General features: G+C 46.9%; 1 protein-coding gene across 4 annotated transcripts in view; it reads right to left on the reverse strand.

Moving 5' to 3' along the window:
* Window positions 1-22,325, reverse strand: part of TSNARE1 (t-SNARE domain containing 1) — a 1,594,453-nt gene that overhangs the window by 126,332 nt on the left and 1,445,796 nt on the right. For all 4 annotated transcript variants that reach the window (XM_069621720.1, XM_069621721.1, XM_069621722.1 and 1 more), the window contains one exon: window positions 891-963. In XM_069621720.1, the coding sequence (XP_069477821.1) occupies window positions 891-963 (73 nt within the window). The remainder of the gene's footprint in view (window positions 1-890; window positions 964-22,325) is intronic.

Consider the following 22,325-nt stretch of genomic DNA (forward strand, 5'->3'; position numbering starts at 1 on the left):
TTACATTGGTTTGTTTCTGCAACAAATTCTTACATGGAAACAGGCCTATATCTCAAGGGTACTTGCCAGGATCACCCTTATATTACACGCTGAAAACTACCAACATGCGTAACTCGAAACATCATGTTTGGTCGACATGTGTTGAGAAATTCAGTTGTGCAGTGCGGGTTAAAATGATTGAAGCTCCCACTGGGTCAAGAGATGATGACAACCCGTGTGTGGCAATTATGATCACCACATACAGTTAAATTGTGGATAAGTGCGGCAGTCTGCTGAAGGCTCACTCCTGGCATGAGTGCGATTTCGACCAATGCCCTCCGCATAATCAAATCCTCAATAGCCTATTTGCAAATTGCACATCTGGGGCACAATACATCAAAAAAGGTATATGACCAGCGAAATAAAGTCATATAGAATTTAACCAGAAAAACAAGCAGACTAGGTCCAACCATTGTCAACCACACTAGATTCCACGCAGCTGAAATAATATGATCACACATCAAAAGAAATACACCCACTTCTGCCCCATGTAGTAGAACCACAACTTCTGCTTAAGGCCTAGAACACATTGTAAACATGTATTGACCAAGGCTCTTCTTTACTTACAACATCCCTTGCTCCTACAAACCCATGTCCTAAACCTATTACTTGCCCTATATTAAAATTCAACTTGCTTTCCCCCACATGTAGCTTCGTTTGGCATGAATACTGTCCTGGTGTCCTAGAGAGGTAGGTCTAAGCTGTGAAGCAAAACATAGAATAAAACCAGGACTTTGTTAAAGTGCCCTTCAAAGCTGTGAGCTAAATCACTGACAGAAGTTTTAAGCAGCCACATGAGATTAACAGTAAACCTAAAAATATAGCCATAACGTACCAAAGGAGATACTTACCAATGGTGTCCCCTTGTTCATAGACCATCGAGGCCAGCTCCTTTATGATCTGATTGACATCAAGCATATCACTCTGAAAGAAAATAGACACACATTCAATGGCTTATTCTAACAGTGGGCACTTGCACTCACAAGCTGATGGCATAGACAGGTATGTAGTTGCACATATCAGTTAGGAATGCCCTCTACTGTTGTTGATTGAAATCACGCATGTCCTTGACCAACAGAAAAAGCTTTGTGAAGCTCCATTTGAACGAACCACCTCTGCTTTGTAACATCACAATGCTTCTGGTTCAAGAATCCTTTTGTCAAAAGTGCTCCCTGGTACTAAATAGAAAGCAGGGCAGTGTGTATCTTTTGTTGCTACCAATGCGGACTCCGTTCTTTAGGACTCCTCCCTCACGGCTGGTGCGTCCAAGACGGCAACAGGTTGGAAACTTTCTACGGCAACATCAACCTGGGCAGTTTTCATTTACAAACACAACAATCAATCATGAATATTGATGTGCATGCCAATAAATTCAAAGTAACATTTCTACTGGCAGAGATTCTCACCTACTGTAATTTGGACATTGGCAACAATGAAAGACAGGAATGCGAAGGAAGTTTGCAGACTGAGGAAAAGCTGTCTTAAGTACCTTTGCCAAAAAGGGTCAAGCTTAACGAAGCTGTGTTGGCACTGGTCAAAGCATCTGGGGTTAAATTCGAAAATAAAAGATTGAAAGAATTGAGTTTGAAAATGAGTTTGGAAACACATACGTATAGGTCAACCAAACGTAAGAAGAAAACGTGAGATAAAGAAGCAACCATTAGGCGTAATTTGTAGGAAGAGGTATTGCTGTTTCAGCGTGGGGGCGAAGGGTGACAACTCATTTAATTTTAAACAAGGGAATGGGACACAGTTGTCAAAGGAGGAGCAATTGTCCACAGGCAAAGAGGGGTAATGGAGGGTGACCTCCATCATAATGTTAAAATAAAATGCATGACTACAGGACATATGAAATGCACCAAGAAAATAAATGTTTTCACATTTAAACTTAGCGGCATAGCAAAACAAAGAAAACAGCAAGGTACTTTATTTTTTGAGATTTCATTTTAAAACTTTGGTGTTTCATAATTTACATTTTCAGAGTGAGGACCTATAATATTGACAGAAATCCACAATTTGTCTTTGGTCACCTGCAAGAAATGAGTTGGTGATCTCAATCCGCTACCTTCTTTACTTACAGGAAACCCTTAACACAAGTGCACTGTTCAGCAGTAAGGCAAATGAGTGCTGTGGTTTGAACAGTGATTCCATCCATTCTTCTCTGGGCAGCAGAACCCCATCAAGAGCCAGGTCTTGGGAAAGTGCTTCACTTGTTAGGATCTACAGGAGAAATCTGAGCTGCAGCTCAACAGAGGTACCCATGCTCGAGCTTTAGCTTTAGCTATAGCTATAGCACTTATCAACACAACCGCCAATTGATGTAGAGCGAGGCCCCAGGTCAAGCCAGATCACACCAGGGGGTAGCGGTGCTTTGAAAGCAGGGACATGGCCAGTGGAGGGCAACGCTGGCAAAGAGTGTCAAATGGTGGCAGCTCAGCCAAGCACAGTCCTGCATGATAGTGTGCACATAAGCGTGGGAGGGGGACAGATTAAAGGACGCATAGTGTGTGCTATCCTCATGCAACGCGTCACTTTTCCATAATGCTGTACTCTGATCTGGCAGGGATATTTCATTTTTTAAACTGTACAATATTTAGGAAAAGGATTAAGTGAAAGGAAGAAAACGGGCACGCTGCACACACTGAGCACCTAAACCAGGTAGCCTTAAAGTACATGTTCTAGGATCAGGCCTTTCAGGGACTCCAGGAGTGCCTTCAAGAACTTCATGGTGCACAGCAGGCACGCAGTAGGCAAGGACATGTCATACATTTGCCAAAGTCCACTTGTATAGTTACAAGGGCAGTGGGTATGCTATAGAGAATTCAGGAAAACAATGTGAACATATAAGAATATCCCCTTTGCTTAAAGGAATGGTTCGGTCAAAATTTTTGATTGCCCCATGTGTTTTTAAGCCTAAGTCGCTCGATTTTAGAAAAATGTCCTATGGACCTTACCCAAGTTTTCGTCCATTAAACGCACGCGAAAACAGGCACCAGGGAGCTGCCATTTTGTGATAATCCTATCATTTCCCCCATCGCCCTGGCTGACCTGCTTTTGCGGCACTAAATCATATCCCCCGCCCCTGAGCCTGTCATCAGCAGACGCGTACCGCCCATTTCACAACGCCAAAGCACGTTTCGTGTCAACATTCGCTGCGCATCAGCTAATGACGTGTCGCCATGGAAATGGCAGGACGCCTCTTTCCTTAATAAGTATAAACAGACCGTTTCACAACACACAGCAGCAGATTTTCGATTCCATTCCTCTCTCTGTGTTACTTTGAGTATTCTGTGACTCGTTTCTGTGCTCTGGTCAGCTACCTTCGTTGCTTGTAGCCCGTGTGGACAGATACCAGTACGACCGCTATCAATTATTTTAGTTTGTGTAACACACAATGGATACAATAATGCCCTACATGTACGAACCCGAGTATACCGAGGCGGAACTACTGGAAAGGGAAACACACGAAAACGATGGGGCTTCGGACAGCAGTTGGCAGGACGAATCAACGGATGAAGACACTGGACCTAGTCGCATGGACAGTGTTTCCACCTGGTGCACATGCAATCGGTGCGAGCTAATTCCGACCGAGGAGGAGAACTGCTGCTGCTGTGAAAACTTGGGATGCGTGGCCTAGATTTCGGAAGGCGAGCCACGACCGCAATGCATCACCGAGCTGCCAGACTTCAGGGCAGCCTGCCTCACATGGTCCGTGTTGAGGATAATGATGGTGCTTATGCACAAACTTCGCGCAACTGTTCGTCCTCGTAATCCGACTAACGAGTAAGTATATTCTGCTTGTCATGCCACTCCCATTTCATGGTCTTCTACTATATCCAAAATTACATATACATATCATTGTAACGCATGAAAGTCTTTCAATAGTGTGCAGTGACTAGATAGCATTTGTCCGAGCAGAATTCCATTAGTTACAAGAATTGTCATTGACAAACATTTATTAAACTTATCTTGGTCATTTAAAAACAGTTTGTTTCATTGCTTTACACAGATGGTACAGGCTGGTGGCCTATCGTTCCTTTACATGGTGGCTTCACGGGAGGCTTGGACACCGCATTCGAAAAGCGATACCCACCTCTGCCGTTCGTGCCATAAGAGAAACGTTTCCGAGCGACAGCGGTCAGTACAGGGGATTTTCTCTCGTTGTGCTGCAACCTGAACTGTACAATTTGTAAACTTTTGTATTTATGTGTCATCAAAATAAGCTACAAAATAAAACCACATATATTTTAATACCGGTTGTTTCGATTTTTTAAATCAATCAAGTGTGTCTCCATTCAAGGATGGACGTCAGACACCTGTGCTCGGAATGGGTAAAGTTCAGGTCGCTGTGAAGCGGGGTGGTCACTATCTAAGCTAACATAATATATTATCAATAATGCATGCACTAAATAACACTTGTTCAAAGTCTTTCAGTCGGTTATGTCTCTATAAAAGTCACACATATCAATACTATCAATGAACATTGGATTATACAGGCCTTAGGTCAAGGGTCTTGACCACTATAATACAGTGTTTGAAGTGTGGGTCTGTGCTCACAAGAATCGCTGATATGTGGAATTTGTTATTGATAGGCAACGATATACTGCAGTAGGGGTCTAATGTTAGCTGGGGATCCGCTAGGTGGCCATCATGGCGTGGTCAGTGGTCTGGCACATGAAGAGAATACCTTGCAGGGACACAGGGTCATAATGGCAGTAACTTTCCACTGGCGAGGGTGCGTGGGCAAGGACACGTTTGTGGAGATGAACGAGCCATGTGCTTGGTTCCGGCCGGTTCACATGCAGGACCGTGATCTCAGAGAGTGATGTGTTACATTTATTAGCTGTTGCAAATACCTCTGGAGTTTTCCAGTCAGAGTGGGAACGAGGCTGTGGGCCATGTGCTCTGCGCGCTGTACTATCGCAGTAAGGCCTGGTCACCAAAATGGAGTGGAAAGGGGGTACAAAAATGGATGCCCCGTGTCCTGCTCAGTGTTCCCATCTACGCGAATGCCATGCAAAGTTAACATCACATAAGGGCAAGGGACGGGCGCAAACAACCAAGGTGCCAAACAGCATGTACACTTCAAAAGGTATCCCACGCCCAGGGGCCATCGCTCACATGGCCTCCTCAGACCCAGTGTCTCCAGGCAGGCCTCCCCTGAGGCAGGCCGCCCCCCTGCAATCCACATAAGTTTGTCTCCATTCAGCAGTCTTCCTGTGCCTTATCTGCACGCCCACCGGCCCATCCGTCCCACCCCCCTCTATCACAGGCGGTTCGCACCCGGGGATGAGCGCTGGCATGGGGGACTGTGACGGGCACAAACGGCCAAGGTGCCAAACAGCATGTACACTTCAAAAGGTATCCCACCCCCAGGGGCCATCGCTCACATGGCCTCCTCAGACCCGGTGTCTCCAGGCAGGCCTCCCCTGAGGCAGGCCGTCCCCCCTGCAATAAACATAATAACACGACATACACACGTCATTCATTCACAAACACACACCTGTTTCTAATACTTTATAAACCACTTGATATGTCTCATGAGAACATCTTTGTGCTTTGCAAGTCAGCTCCTGAACCTTCTACCTGAGAAGCACTGAGATCTATGCTAATCTGCTCGTCGCCGTGCTATCTGTGACCGCTTCGAGCAAACTCGTCAGTGTGCTACCTGTGGCCATCTACCTGTTCTCCTGCAATATACTACTCGGCCTGCTGAATCCAACTGTTTGTTGGTCAAGGTAAGGCCATGTATCCTAGTCATATTTCGGTCATTTTTACATTTCAATCTATTTGCTATTACAGTACCCAATAGAGCTATAATCATTGGTCTCATTGCTATTGACTTGAGTTTCAATTGTTATGCTATCAATAGATCTATTTATTTTCATCTGTGTCAATTGTCATCGAATTACATCCTTCGGGGGTCCAGTCTATAATGTAAGCATGGTTCCTTTTCGTGCAAGACAAAACAGAAATTTCTGTAACTTATGCAAATACTAAGTCGCACATGATGAACTGGTATAGTTCCGGCGACCAAAACAAACCTTGCATTGAGCATGGTATGGTTCATTTACTTTTTTATGACATTTTTATTCATCAAGGTTTTATAATAATCTTCATATTTACTTTTCAGAATTTTCAACAATGCCTGCCTGTTCGATTAGCGGTTGCCCTTCGAAGACCCATGCTAAATATGAAGGCACTACAATGCATGTATTCCCGAAAACTGTTGATCGAATAAGAGAATGGGTCAGACATTGCGGATATTCACTGGATGAGCTGGAAAGTAGAGTCCAACAAGTCTTTGCGGACAAGAGGGGTGATCGATACCGCATCTGCAGCCGGCACTTTCCCTCGAACATGTACACCACATCTTGGGTAACAAAGAAGAACAAATGGCGATCGACACGAAAATTGCTCGCAAACGCTATTCCCACTCTATTCATCCACAATCCGCCACTGGTGAGTCAAGTGTCCGTTTTTAGCTTTAGGCCTTGCAGTAGTGTGTAGGTAACCGAATGGATTCATTGATATTTTAGGTGTTGTTTCCAATTTGTAATACTTTCGCCATTGATAGAAGTGTATAGCTTTTTGAATAATGACATTTATCAATATACCATTTTTAGATTTCATATCCCACAAACGAAATCTATATATGGGCACAGGGAACTGTGCTATATTGTGCATTACTCAAGTATTCTGTCTCCTTACATGGCAATTTTAAATATTGGCATTTCATTATCAAACAATAATTTACCTTTACAACTTCTTGACTATCCCTTGAATCTGAAGCAAGAACATTCTACTTCCGTCACGTGCTCGCAGTTATCAACCACTTCTAGCGCGTATCAGGTAATCATACTTGGCTATTCCGCTACAGACTTGTTTTATGCATGTCAAGTAATAGTTTGTATGTATCGTGTAATTATTTTACCAATTGTTTGGTTAGTGCTTTCCACTTGATATACACCTTAGTTGTCGTCCCCTGGTGTTTGTTTTCAGTTATAATTAGTGTTATCCATACTAATGCAAGTACTGTCTTTCAGGGCGATTCTGAAGCGTCCACCACATTGATAACAGCCCTAGTTGTTCTTCAGCAGCCCGAGGTATGGATATTGACAGCTCAACTGACCGTGATCATCAGGACTGGAACACTTGTCGTTTGATTGTTCTACACCATGTTTCATTTGTGGTTAGCCGTTGATATGTACCTGTGCGGTCGACCCCAAGCGTTTGTTGTGTTTTCAATATTGTAATCCTTACTAATGCAAATACTATGTTTCAGGCTGTTGTTGAATCGTCAACCCACGCACTTGATGTGCAGCCTGACATTCAAGTAATTCCGGTGGAAGCGGGACCATGCGGATACGAATCGGCGCAACAGCTTTCGGAAGTGCGCACCACATTGATAACAGCCCTAGATATTCTTCAGCAGCATGAGGTATGGATACTGACAGCTCCATCGAGCGTGATCATATAACGTGATTCCATTTGCTATACTTTCTTCCCTATTAACGCAAGTACTGTGTTTCAGGGAGATGATGGAGCTTCCACTACAATCACAAGATCCCATTTAGATGATGCATATGTAAAGAAATCGGAGAAATAAGTCGATTAAATCTGATCATTTTTAAATATTCCTTGATTCTTTTAGACAATGCAACATTTGTGGTTATCTCTTTATATGTACCTGTGCCGTCGACCCCAAGTGTGTGTTATGTTTACGATGTTGAAAACCATACTAACGCAAGTACTGTGTTTCAGGGAGTTGCTGATGCCTCCTCTTCAATACAATCATTTGTGGCAGTCCATGTAGAGCCAGAGGTATGGATACTGACATCTCCATTAAACTAGGTCATCAGAGCTCGAATACTTGTCGTTTGATTGTTCCACACAATGTTTAAATCGTGTTTGGCTATTGAGATGTACATGTGTGTTCGTCCTCACGTGCGTTTTACGCTAACAATATTTTGATACACAGTAATGAAAATACTATATTTCAGGGAGTCGATGGAGCCTCATTCCGTGCTGTCTATGCGGATACAGAAAATATAGTCGTTGCAGCGCAAGAGGAAGGGGAGACATGCGGATACGTATCAGAGCAACAGCGTGCAGATGTTGAAGGTCGAGTCAAAAAAGTTGTAAAGAAAAGAAACCAAAATAAGGTTAGTTACAAACAGTTCATAACTTTAGAAATTTGTTTGTGCTGGGGACTATTTTATGTTTTTTTCCAGTCAATTGTACTATACTTTATCTTGTGTTTAAACTGAACATCCCTTTTCCAATCTCTCCTCTAGTTACCCGTGGGTCTACGAACTATACATACACAGACAGTGAAGCGAATGAGAGATGTTGCTTGCCAGACCATTTACACTATGGAGGCTATGGAAGAACTATTAATTCAGACGCGGCGTGTTGAGACTCGGGATGCTCATGTCCAATGGCCAGAACATGAAATGAATGTGTCCGAAGAATCCAGCAAAGTTTTATTGGACCATTGCTACAGTACGACCGCACCACCGCAACAGCATGATACTGGAAGTATTAAAGATAACTCTGAAGTAGTCGCAGATCAATTCACACAATCTACACCCGCCAAAAAATTGCCACCAAAAAAGCTGTCGACATTGTTGCGTTCTCCCATCAATGTTGAGGTAGCAGATGTTGAAATGACAGAGAATGAACCTGCAGCAGCATTCCCCGACGCATCAGAACTTGATAGCAGCGATATTTCTTTCAAATGTGGTGATATGTCCTCAACGTCACAGGCCGAATCAACTTTGAGGCAGGATGACAGTCTAATGAAAAAGGGCAAATACATAGTATTCGACAGTTGTTTGATGGATATTATAAGTATGATGAAATGTGGGCATTCCGTCAGAGGGAAAGTATGTGGGAAGCCATTGATTCATGTGACTCGTCAAAAACAAGGCAGTAACGTCACAATACATGCCGCCTGTAGATTACATCATACGTTCTCATGGTCTGCACAACCGATGCTGGGGAAACTGCAGCAGGCAATCTACTGTGTGCAGCTGCATCACTTTTTAGTGGCTCCAGTTTTAGAAAGTTCGAGTTTTTCTTTCAGTTTGTGGGACTCCATTTCATTTAAAAAACGCAGTACTACAAATACCAACATGATTATCTGTTTCCGGCCATTAGTGATGCTTGGAAAATTGAACAATTGTCTCTAGCAAGTACATTCGAAGGCAAATGATTCAGGCTAGCCGGCGATGGATAGTGCGACAGCCCTGGTTTTTCTGCCAAGTACTGCACCTACCACTTTCAGGACATGGATAGTAAGAAAATTGTGAGTTCGGTGGTCGTGCAGGTAACACAATGTACATCCTCAGTGGCCATGGAGAAACTAGGATTTATAAAATCAGTGGAATGTCTACAATCGAGGGGAATGCTCATCGACATCATAGCCACGGACAGACACGTTTCAATTGCCAAGACAATGAGAGAGCAGTTCCCACATATTAAACATCAATTTGACGTATGGCATCTTGCTAAATCAATCAATAAGAAAATCTCGGCTGCAGGGAAAAAAAAATGTTTGGAAAGTATTTCAGAGTGGTCCCAGTCGATCAGCAACCATCTTTGGTGGAGCTCTAAAACTTGTGAAGGGTCAGTGGAAATACTACTTGAAAAATGGCGGTCACTGATGCACCACTGTACCAATGTGCACCGCTGGTCAGAAAACCTACATTTCCACCAATGTGAACATGGCCCTTTATCCCCAGTGGAGACACGGAAGAAGAAGTGGTTCAATCCATCTTCACCGACACACAAAGCCATTGAGAAGATTGTTTTCGATAAAACTCTATTAAGAGATTTGAGGGGACTGACAGAATTATGTCACACAGGAGGTTTGGAGGTGTTCCACAATATGTGCCTAAAGTACAGGCCAAAGCGCTTGCATTTCAGCATACAGGGCATGAGACATAGGACTCTACTTGCCGTCTTGGCCCATAACGAGAATCTCGGCCGTGAACAATCTAGGACTAAGGGTAATTTAAGGATGCCTCGCTACACTAAGGCCTTTTCAAAAAGAAGTAAGCAATGGGTGATCAAACCAGTCTATGATGAAATGCAGTTCGCATTTGTGAAAGGCCTTATTGTTGCTGTATTAGAGAAGCACAGATACGGAATTTTGAACGTTTCTGTGCAGAGCACTGATCCATTGCCACCCAACATTGCCACTGTGCCATGTCCACCCAAAGGAGAGCTGGTTCTGAAGTACAAATCCCGGTTTAAATAATTGTAATACGATTGTCTTTTTGTAAATACATTTTATTGTACAGGGTGCATACAAAGTACGCCAACCCTAACCCCTACCTTCACCATCCTGGGTGCCGAACTACCTGGGTGTCATCTTTGAATTCTCTCTCTATTCACCTCATATTGCTGACCTCGTCTATATGTGTATGTATATATTTTTGTTGATGTAACTAATTTTCGCAATTTCTTATAAATGGTGGGCACTGTCAACCGAGGGGAGGCTTGCGTATTGCAAATAATAAAACAAACAAACAATAAATCTCACTTTCAAATCAACTCCTCGGGTACTTTATACTTTCACCTGACCTTCCCCAAAATATTTAAAGTCTCAATAGTTATGGTTCTTTGGGGCTTCAAAGCTCGCAGACAACGAGGACAAAATTGGGGCCTTAGAACGCGTCAAGCGAGCCGTTGCAGATGGGAGAGAAGCCAGTTCGCATTTGCACATTGAGGTGCACTACACAGATGGATTCGAAACTTCAAGTTCTCACAGATGGCTTTACTACGGGATGTTGCAAAGAAAGAATGTATGCTAATTTCTAGTGAAGGTCAGTGGCTTTGATTTTCAGCTTGCGCCCTGAAGAGGCCCACAACTCGCACTGGCAGTATAAGGTTCTATTGTTTTTTGACCTTGAGAGACAGGGACCATGCAGAAAGAACTTCATTTGAAGGGGAGGTTGGGGCGTGCAATAACGTTTGAGACGATAAGGCAGAAAATTCTTAAACTAGACCGAGTTTCATGTTAGTTCAGTATACGAAAAAACGTTGTCAAGAGCACAGTGGGATTTACGGACTGCATTACGCAGAGACACAATGGAAATTGCAAATATAATGTAAGTAACTCTTTAGACACTTTTATACCGGAATGAAGAATTTAATTAATGGATTCATGAATAAATGAATGAATGAAGAGCTTTGAAAAGGTTTGTGGGATCGTCCTTGTAGCGGGCACATGGGCATGCAGGTCCACATTCCACACGCATGTAGACAAAAAGTTGTTTCTCATTGTGTACCAACCTCGATTTATTGAGTTAGTTTTCGCATTGATTTTAGAGCCGAACATACTCGATTGCACTATCCTTGAAAGCAAATAGTTTCAGCTTGGCCATAATAAATAAAATGAATAATATTAATAAAGATCGGCTGGCGAGACCAATTATAAATGTTATGTTTTCAAAATAGGTATATACTCCCATTTTGCCACTGTCACCAGTTTCAGACACCGGCAGACGGTTTCTTCAGCCGCCAGCTGTAGCTTAATGTAAACAACTGCACCATTCTGATGATTTTATGGGACAATCGTCAAGGGCCCATATGCCCTTACGCGGTACCAGCGGCTAGAAGCAACATATCAACCTTTACGCTGTCCTAGTGCCTACTTGATGGAACAGCCTTGCGGTTCAACGTGCGTCAAAAGTGCTTCTTTGAACGAAAACCAACACCCTGTGTACCATAAAGGAACAGCGCGTGACTCACGATAACATTTTACAGATTTGCGGATAGAGATAAAAGAAAATAAATGACTTTCGGAGTTCATATGGCAATTGCAGAATATTCTATAAACATTTAATGTCAAATAAATGTACTTTAACAAATTTACTGTGTTGCTGTTTGATTTTAAAGTACAGTTTCATATTCCGAATTGTGGTGCGCTGTGTTGTGAGCTGATCTGTGTTGGTTTCCGGGTTCTGTGTGAAGTCGCGTAGAAGACGACTGGGCGCGTTTGCCTATGCAGCACAGTAACGTCACGGAGAGAGGCGGGGAATATGAATGTTTTGATAATGTCAGGCTCAGGGGCAGGGGATATGATTTAGTGCCGCAAAAGCCGGTCAGCCAGGGCGATGGGGGAAATGATAGGATTATCACAAAATGGCAGCTCCCTGGTGCCTGTTTTCGCGTGCGTTTAATGGACGAAAACTCGGGTAAGGTCCATAGGACATTTTTCTAAAATCGAGCGACTTAGGCTTAAAAACACATGGCCGACCCGTAGGGGCAATAAAACATTTTGACCGAACCATTCCTTTAATGATTGAATAAGATGAGCTCCAGCAGGATGAATGTCGGTTATCACTGCTTTGTGTCTTCATAGGTGTGCGCACAGCACTGATTAAGCACTATTTAAGTTTATCTAGAGGTAATATGGGCAAAACCATTTATCATCCAGATGAATAAACCTGTGCGTCAATGTAACTTGGCTAGGCTAGATCCCTTGCACTCTTGCACTCTTAACTGACCCCTGCACGAAGATCTCTGCATTATTCTTACATAGAGACCTTAAAAGGGTTGCCTTTCACGTCAATAGTCTAGCATATCCTTCTATTGACAATATTTTCTGGGGGCGGAGGGTGAAGGGATGTTATTCGAGTGGAGTGGATCCAGTAACCACTTCTTTCTTGCTTTTGACTATTAGCGTCTTAAGAGTGCTCCTAGGATTCATGCTGTCGAACAAGGATATTATTAGCACCCTACAAACCACAAACGTGTTGCTCTTCTTATCCCATCTTGTTTGTTGCTGCTATTACAAGAGCCTGTACATAGGTGGTTGACAAGTACATTGAAAAGGTGAGAATGTCAATGGTGATTCTCATTATCAGTGGCTAATAGTGGTCTCCTGCGGATATATACATACAAGTTTGCCCCAGTCAACTAACAAGCACCCCTCCCAACACCATCGAGATTCTCCAAACAATAATTTAATGTTGCTTGTATTTCAAGTAACAGCTAATTTCATAGGGGTGGCTCTGCACCACCCAAAATTGTCAGAACAGTTGGTCTGGACAGTGCTTCAAGCAACACAACAAATGAAAGTGTTTCTCGGGTATCAATCCAAAGGTTCTTCAAGCTCTCAGCATGGACGCAATTTTGGGGGTTGCCACGGGTAACAGCTGCTACCCTTAGCAACCTCCTTCCTACCCGTGGCAGTTCCTCTGCTACCCCTGGTTAAAGAAGCAGAATCAGTGGCAGTTACAAATGTGTGGCTTTCAGAGGTACCCAGTTTAATGTAGACAGAAAAAAGCTCTAGCAGGTCTTAAATATATATATCTATATCTATAGATGGTGGTCGTCAAAAGGCCGAAAAAAAAATCTCGAATAACAAAAACCCCGAAAAAAAGGCCGAAAAAAAAATATCACATTTTTTTTATTTTTTATATATGTATTTTTTGGGTCAGGTAAGTAAAAAAAAGGGTAAAAATAAAAACAAATAGAAAAAGGGGGGATGGGGGGAACCCCCCCATTTCGAAAAAAAAACGTCAAAAAAATTTGATATTTTTTTTCGGCCTTTTTGTCGAGATTTTTTTTTTTTGAGATTTATTAATTCGGTATTATGACCATAAACCTCTATAGATATAGATATCTAAATACACACTTTTTTGAAATGGTAAATGCTGTAACATGCGTTTCATTCTTTAACTTCCTGAATATGCAGCTGACCGAATCTCTAATACGGAACAAGCTACTAACCTGTAACTCTTGCTCTCCAGCATGGGTCTTGGCATGGATTCACATGCTCATCAAAATTCCCTGTTGTCAGGCTAGGAATCCTCTGCAAAAGTAAAGCAGTTTAACTTTAAACTGAAAACGGTATCTTCTATAGCCTACAAGTGTCCCCATGGGTCATAGTGCCCCCGCCAATGACACTCCTCCTAATCTCCACCCCTGGTGGCCATTTTCAGATTTGGCCGCAAGGGTCAGACGTTGGGTTGTGGTGCAGGATCGACCTTCCTTTTCTGGAGAACAGGTCCGCAAGAGGAGGCAGCTTGACGGCTGGAACTACTGACAGATGGAGAAAGTCTGGGTACCAGATCTGCCTGGGCAAGGCCGGTGCAATGAAGATCATCTTGCAATTGTAATGCACGAGTGTATTGATTACACAAAGCAACAGAGGAATCCGTGAGAAAGTATACAGAAGAGGCCCACCTCCCCCAAGGGAATGAGAAGGCATCTCCCAGACTCCTGGTTTGAGGATACCTGCTGGCAAACCTTTGGCACTTGCAGTTGGCCGCTGTTGCAAAGAGATCGATCTGAGGATGACCTCCACTCCTTGAAGAGGCAGGATGTCTGCGCTTGCTGGAGCTCCCACTAGTGACAGGACCACGGCTCGCTGCTGGGAGAATCTGCAACAATGTTTTGAACGCCTGCCAGGTGAAATGGGACAAGAAACATTTGTTGAGCAATGGCCCAGCGCCACAGGTTCTGCGCCTTCAGAGACAGAGAGCGAGGGAGCACGCCCCGAAGTGCTTCCTGATGTAAAACATGGTGGTGGTGTTGTCTGTGAAACCCGCACCACTTACCCCCAGAGCTGAGGCTGAAAAGACTAGAAAGCCCAGAAAATTGCCCACAGTTCTAGGATGTTGATGTGCACCACTCCTCTTTCGGGAGGTAGAGGCCTCTCGTGTGCGAGTGTCCTGTGTGAGCCCCCCCCAACCCTCCAGGGAGATGTTGCTTGTGACTGTCACTTGATACGCAAGGAACTGAAAAGGAGGGCATGGCGAGAGATGTGGGCAAATTGACCACCAATCTTGTCGGTCCAAGTGGCGGTGACTGCGGAAGGGGTCTCATTCTTTAGTCTGCAAAAGGGGACCAGATGAATGTAGGAGGACATCATCCCCAGCAGAGGCTTGATGGACTGACTGTGGCAATGGAAGCTTTGGACAGCCACTGGACCTTTCCCAGGATGGCCTTCACCCTCTCTTCGGAGGGAGTCACTAGACACGAAAGTGTGTTGACTCAGGCAATCACGAATAGTGAGTTCTGAGATGGCACTGCACATGACTTCTGATAGTTTATTGGGAATCCCAGAGAAAGCAGAGTCTGGGTGATCTCTGGGGTATGCTGGATTGCCAGCACTTGAGAGCAGGATCTGACAAGCCAATCGTCAGAGTAAGGATAGACATGGAATCCCTTGCGGCGCAGATGTGCTGCCACCGGGGTCAAGCATTTGTTGAACACCATTGGGTCCGATTTGAGGCCGAAGGGCATAGCCATGAACTAGTAATGGTGCCCCTGAATGACAAAATGCAGGAACTTCCAGCGTTTTCGATGAATGGGGATGTGGAGGTCTCTGTCCTCTAGGGTAGCCAGGAAATCTCCTTCATCCATCTGGTCGTGAATGTGCCGCAACGTGACCATCTTGAACTTGTGGGATTTAAGGAACTTGAGTCGTCGCAAGTCTGGAATGGGTCTCCGCCCTCCCGACTTATTCCTTACCAGGAAGTATCTGGAGTACACTCTGGAGCCCCGGAGGCACTGACAGACTGGTTGTATCGTCCCTTTGATTAGCATGGCTTGAACCTGTTTTAGCATCTGCGCCATGTGCAGTTCTTATCGCGGAACAGGAGGAATGTGAGGGCACTGGTCCTGGAAATCCAGAGCGGTGCATCTGTTGAAGGACATCGAGCACCCATTTGTCTGTGGAGATATTTCGCCAATGGTCATGGGCTGGTTCAGGCCTGCTTCGGCATCTGCTGCCTGGCTGGGGAGCGGCAACGACTCTGGCTGCCACTGCAGTAGGCCTGGGAGCATCCCCTATAAGCCTACTGGGTGTTGGAGCTGGAGGGCTGATGACAGGGGGTGGTGTATCATTTGGACAACCTGCAGACTCTCACCTTTGAGAAGCAAAAGAATGGCCTCCTCTACTGCAGGGTGCCCAGAGAGCGTGACGTCTCCATGTCGGTGATGTCTCCATGTCGGTCTTGCTGGCTCTAGAGTTTCATCTACCGCCTTCCCAAACAGGTTGTCGCCATCGAACGGCATGTCCATTACCTTGTTCTGCACATCTGTGAGGAAGTTGGTGGTCTTGAGCCAACCCTGATGGCGGAGTGCCACACCACTGCCCATTTCGCGACAGCTGGAGTCCATGATGTCCGGTGCGACGGTGTTCGCGTGATCAGAAGCCACTTTCGCTTCATGGAACAGGGCTAGAGCTTCTGCCTTCTTATAGTCAGGGAGGAAGTCGAGGATTGGCCCCAACTTATACCACAACTCCCCATTGTATCCTCACAGGATGGCAAGAGCATTGGTGGCCTTGATTGTTGATGCTGCTGTAGTAATGATGTGCTTTCCTGCTGCATCTCATTTCTTTCCCTCTTGGTCTGGATGAACCATAGACAACAAAGAGGTGTTGGAAGATCTCTTCCTAGCGGTGGCCGAGACGACCAAGTCTGGCGAAAATTGAGACCTGAGGCACCGAGGGGCAGAGTCTGGAACCCGGTAATTCTACTCCTGCCAGTCTCTTTTGGCTGGAGTGGTATTAGTGGCCTTCATGACAGCCAAGCCATCCTCCCATTTGCCATCCAACAGGGGAACTGAGTCAATGGTCTTCTTGGCGGACTCCCGTAGTTCAATAAGGAATCCTTGCCTTTTCCTCCATTACCAGGTTGTAAAGCTTGGCAGCCATAGAGATCAGAGTGGAATGACCCTACCTCTTCAAACAGAGAGGGCCTGGAGGGCACATCGAGATCAGGGGGGTTCCCTGTCCGCGGGAACGTAATCACTGATTGTATGTGTACGGGTTGTGACAGTGTCCGTATCGGTCTCTGTCTGAGCAGTTTCCTCTACCACCGGTACTGGTTGAGGAGTGACAGAGGCCCTGCGGAAGCCTCAGAGGGCTTCCTGGTAGAACAGGGAAGGAAGCAGTCGCTGCTGGATCTCAGTCACCAGTGTTTGCTGTGAGAAACCAGAAGGTGTCCCACTAGTCCCCGTGGATCGGTCATCCAGGTGGCCAAGACACAGCCATTTTTGGATCCAGTTCCTGGGGGTGGACTAGTGCGGGAGGATCACCTGATTGAGGGGTCTACATGGAGTGGGACACAGGATGGTGCAACGTGCTATCCACTTTCCTGTAACACCCTTTCCCCATCCTACCAGGTACGTTACTTAGGAACTCAACCCCCCCGCCCACCCTTTCCCGACACAAACAATTTCTCACAGACAGCTCACTGTGAGAGAAAATGGACTAATACCCAAGCCATATATCTGACATGTCTCAACACAAGGGTCAGGCATAGTCAGGCAATTACTGATAATTACACACACCCGACTTCCATCACACTTCCCCACACGGATAAAAGACGGAGCACGAAAGCACACTCTGAGTGAGACAAGACACACATGAAAGCAGCAGTTCCAAGATGGCAGTTCAATATGAGGAAAAAGACAGCAAGACCAGAGGGGGTTGCAAGGAGGGAAGGAACAAGTTACTTACCTGTGACTGTTGTTCTCCAGCATGGGTCTGGCATCGATCCACATGCTCATGAATATTCCCCGTCAGGCTGGGAATCCTCAGTAAAGAAAAAAATCAGTATCAGTTTCGTTTCTGATCTGTCTTTCTTAGTAGTAACCAATCACTGATCTCTGGGTCATACTGCACCCAGCCAATGACTGCCCTCTCCCTAAGCCCCGCCTCTGGCAGCCATCCTCAGATTTGGTAGCACGCCAAGTGGCAGTATGACCAAGTGAAGAGCCGCAGAGGGGTAGGTGGGAGGGTTCACATGTGAATCCACGCCAGACCCATGCTGGAGAACAACAGTTACAGGTAAGTAACTTGTTCCTTCCCCAGCATGGGGTCTGGCATGGATTCACATGCTCATGAAAAAAGAATAAATAGCAGTATACACATGCACAACCACAGGAGGTGGCAAAGGCTCAACATTAAGCATTACATCCAAAACTCAACATTAAGCAATTCTTACCTCCTCACCAGGCTCACTTAGGCGAACAGGTTGCGCAGCACTACTTGGCCGACCCTGGACTCCTCCCTGGAGTCCTGATCGATGCAGTAGAATCTTGTGAAGGTGTGCGTCGACCTCCACGTAGCAGCCCTGCAGGGGCACACCAGACAGGAACACCGTGGTAGCAGCGATCGCTCTGGTCGAATGGGCTCTCGGACGGCCGGGCAGCGGTCGGTTTGCCAACCGGTGACAGTGCATGATGCAGCCGGAGAGCCATCTGGAAATGGAAGTCTTTGAGAGAGCCTTCCCTTGATGCACAGACCCAAAGTTCACAAACAGTTGTGACGTCTTCCGAAAACTCTTTGTGCGGTCCAAGTAAAACTTCAGCGCTCTAGCTACATCCAGCGAAGTCCTCTCGGCCGGCGTCGAAGGCAACGGGAAGAAAACTGGTAACACCAAGGGCTCGTTGAGGTGTAAGTCCGATGGCACCTTGGGCATAAAGGAGGGGTGCGTCCTCAGCACCACCCTCGTGTCATGAAAAGTCAAGTATGGAGGCTTGCAAGATAGGGCCTGGATCTCTCCCACTCGTCGTGCGGAGGTGATGGCCACGAGGAACGCTGTCTTCCATGACAGGAACTTCAAAGGCGCCGAATGCATAGGCTCGAATGGTGCCCCCATGAGCCTGGTCAGCACCACATTAAGCTCCCACGCCGGGGCCGGAGCCTTCACCGGCGGGAATGATCAGAATAGTCCCTTCATGAATTCCTTCACCAGGCGATGAGACCACAAGGACGCCCGTCCTGTAGTCCTGGTATATCGGGAGATAGCAGCCAGATGTATTTTGATGGAGGCGTGAGCCAGTCCAGCTTTGGCCAGCGACAGTAGGTACGGCAGTACTTGAGGGGCCGCAATCCGCAGAGGGTTAATCTTCTGTGCACGGCACCAGACAGAGAACCTCTTCCATTTATGACCGTAACACTTGATATACGATATATGATATGGCATTTGTAACGCGCCTATACACAAGTGTTTCAAGGCGCGACGAGGCAGGGGGGGAACAAGGGGAGACAGACAACGATCCTACTAGGCCAGGTGTCATTCAGATTGCGCAAGTGCAAGGGTAGAGGGGAAGGGAAAGTGCAAAAGGGCAATCCAGGGTTAAGAGCATACAATATAAATAACAAGGGCCAGCTAGTGGCAAGTGCGAGATAAGTGCAGAAAAGTGCTGGGAAGGGGGGCTGTAGGGATACAGACACAGTCCCGCGGTGCAGGGGGTTGCCAGGGAGGCAGTGCAGGGGAGAGTGGCTGGGCCAAGGACCGAGAGCGGTGAGTGGCCCAGTTGCAGATTCAGTGCAGTTTTAGTAAGTTTAGCAGGGGAGAGGGGGAGAGAAGGCGGAGGCAAAGAGGAAGGTTTTGAGGTGCTTCCGGAACCGGAGATGGTTCTCCTCGAGTTTCAGGGAGGCAGGAAGGCTGTTCCAGAGGGAGGCCCCTGCAGCGGAGAGAGATCTGCCCCCAACTCGTCGTTTGGAGAAGCGGCTGACCCTAGGGGAGTTGGAGGCGGATGAGCGAAGAGCTCGAGAAGGAAGATATTTAGGAAGAGAGAGTTGAAGGTATTTTTGCCCAAGGCCCCAGAAGGCCTTGTGGACAATGCAGAGGGTTTTGAACTTGATCCTTGCAGTCACTGGGAGCCAGTGTAGTGATTTCAGTCCTGGAGAGATACGGTCCCTGGGCTTGAGGCCAAGGACAAGTCTTGCAGTCCTGTTCTGGATGAGTTGCAAAGGGCGGAGAGTAGAGGCAGGCAGATTTAAATAGAGGCTGTTCCAGTAGTCCAGCTTCGAGAGAACCAGGGCTCTGGAGACAGTGAGCTTCTGGGGGAAGGAGAGGAAAGGAAGGATACCACGGAGGAGGTGGATCTGGTAGTGTGACTTCTTAGAGACGTTGGATATGTGAGGAGAGAAGGAGAGTGTGGAGTCGAAGATGACCCTGAGGTTTTTTGCCTTGCAGGTAGGAGCAGGAAGAGGGCCAAGAGAGGCCGGCCAGAGAGCTGCAGGGAAGGAGGGAGTGGGTGTGCCGATGAGTAGAATCTCAGTCTTACTGGCATTAAGGCAGATGTTGTTGGCGGCACACCATTCCTGGATAGCAGAAAGACAGTCAGAGATGAGGGAAGGAGAAGAGGAGGCCGAGGGTAGCCTGAAAATGAGCTGGGCGTCATCCGCATAGCACTGAAAGTTGGGGCAGAGAGCGGCGATGCGGTGGGCGAGGAGTGCCAGATACTGGTTAAACAGCCAAGGAGAGGGGTTAGATCCCTGGGGGACACCACAGGTAGAGAAAAAGATGTCAGAGAGGAAAGACCCCAGTTGGACCTGGGAGGGTCGATTGGAGAGGAAAGAGGACAGCCACGCCAGAGTCTGACCAGTGATGCCAGGTTATCACGGAGACGGTTGAGCAGGATGGTATGGTTGACGGTGTCAAAGGCAGAAGAGAGATCAAACAAAATGAGAACACATGGAGTGTTAGAGTCAAGATTCGAGAGCAGGTCCTCACGGATGTTCAGGAGAGCAGTTTCCGTGCTTCTGGCGGCTCTGAAGCCAGACTGATGGTCATGAAGACTCCCAACAGATTCAGCATGGAGATTAAGCGGGGAGATGGCCAGTTTCTCCAAGAGCTTGCCCAGAAAGGGAGTGATAGAGATTGGGCGATACAAGGGAGTGCTTGAGAGGGGGTGGGAAGACTCCAGAGGTGAAGGAGTGATTGCAGAAGTCAGCAAGGGCAGGAGCCAAGGAGTCTATGTGGTCCTTGATAGTTCTGGAGGAACAGGGGTGGACCTCTTTTGACAAGACTTTCATAGATCGGACTTGTCTCGAAACCTCGTCAGCAGAAAATAGGGGAAAGGCAGAGAAAGAGAGAGGAGGGGTGGCTGCAGAAGGGCCAGAGTTAGAGCAGGGAATAGAGGGGGGGGTGATAGGAGGAGAGTGAGGACAGGATGTCCTGAGTTTTTGAGATGGGGTTAGCGGTCAGTGCCGTGCAGAGGGCCTGGGAGGGGAGAGGTAGAGACTGCAGCAGGGTTGGCCAGCTCCTTGCAGATTTCAAAGAGTTCGGCCGAATTATTAGATGCCGCAGAAATGCAGGATTGGATAAGGGCTCTCTTCTTGGTGAGAACGGAGAGCCGGTATTGCCTTTGGAGCAGGCCACAGGCCAGTTTGTCAGAGGATGAACATGAAGCACGCCATTTCCTCTCTGCCACCCTGCACTTGCGTTTAAGGGTGACGAGATCTGAGTCATACATTTGGAGTTACATTTGGCTTTGGGCTTCAGGTGGATTCTCATGATAGGGGCAAGGATATCAAGAGTATCAGATATAGCAGAGTAGTGAGTGGAGAGGGCTGTGTCAGGGTGGAGTCAGCCGAAAGGGGAGGAGGGGGCGAGAAGATGGCAGCGAAAGCCTCAACTGATATGCGCTTCATGGGTCGGATGACCGAGAAGGAAGGTGGCAGTGGTGAGGGTGGCTTTGCCTGTGGGGTAGGGAGGGTGAGGTGGGAGGAGAGGAGAAAGTGATCACTCCAGGAGAGAGGAGTGGAGAGAAGGACAGAGAGGGGAAGGTCAGAAGAGATCAGAGCATCGAGAGTGTGCCCTGCAGAATGAGTCGGCCCAGATGAGGGAATAAAGAGTGAGAGAGAGTCGCAGAGGTCGCGAAAGAGTCCAGAGGGGGGACAGGAGGCATCCAGGTGGATGTTGAAGTCTCCAAGAAAGAGGAGTTGAGTGGTTGAGGACAGGAGTGAGGAGGAGAGGTCCGCCCACTCGGATAGGAAGGAGGAAATTTGACCAGGTGGCCGATAGATAGTGGCCACGGTAAGGGAATGGCTAGGGGAGAGAGAGTCGGCAGACAAGACATTCAAAAGAGGAGTAGGTCTGCTTGAGAGTTGAGGACGCCCTGGCTTTTGCAAGAACCTCTCTGCAATCAGCCGGTATATCGTACCCTCCAAACTCTAGTGCCACAGGAGCCAGGCCTGCAAGTTCAGCGACTGTGGGTCGTGATGGAGAATGGCGCCTCATTCTCTGGAGAGAAGATCCGCGTCCACCGGCAGCTTGACTGGTGGGGACGTTGACAAGTCCAGAAGGTCCGGGAACCAGATCTGCCTCGGCCACGCCGGTGCGACGAGGATCATCCTGCACCTGGACCCCTTGAGCTGGTTGATGAGGCGGAGCAGCAACGGCAACGGAGGGAACGCGTAGAGAAACAGGCCGTCCCAGGGGAACGAGAAAGCATCGCCCATGCTCCTCGGGCGTGGGAACCTGCTGGCGAACGTCTGGCACTTGGAGTTCGTCGTCATT

This window comes from Ambystoma mexicanum, chromosome 5q, assembly GCF_040938575.1.
Source record: "Ambystoma mexicanum isolate Mex_15411 chromosome 5q, UKY_AmexF1_1, whole genome shotgun sequence".
Lineage (NCBI taxonomy): Eukaryota > Metazoa > Chordata > Amphibia > Caudata > Ambystomatidae > Ambystoma > Ambystoma mexicanum.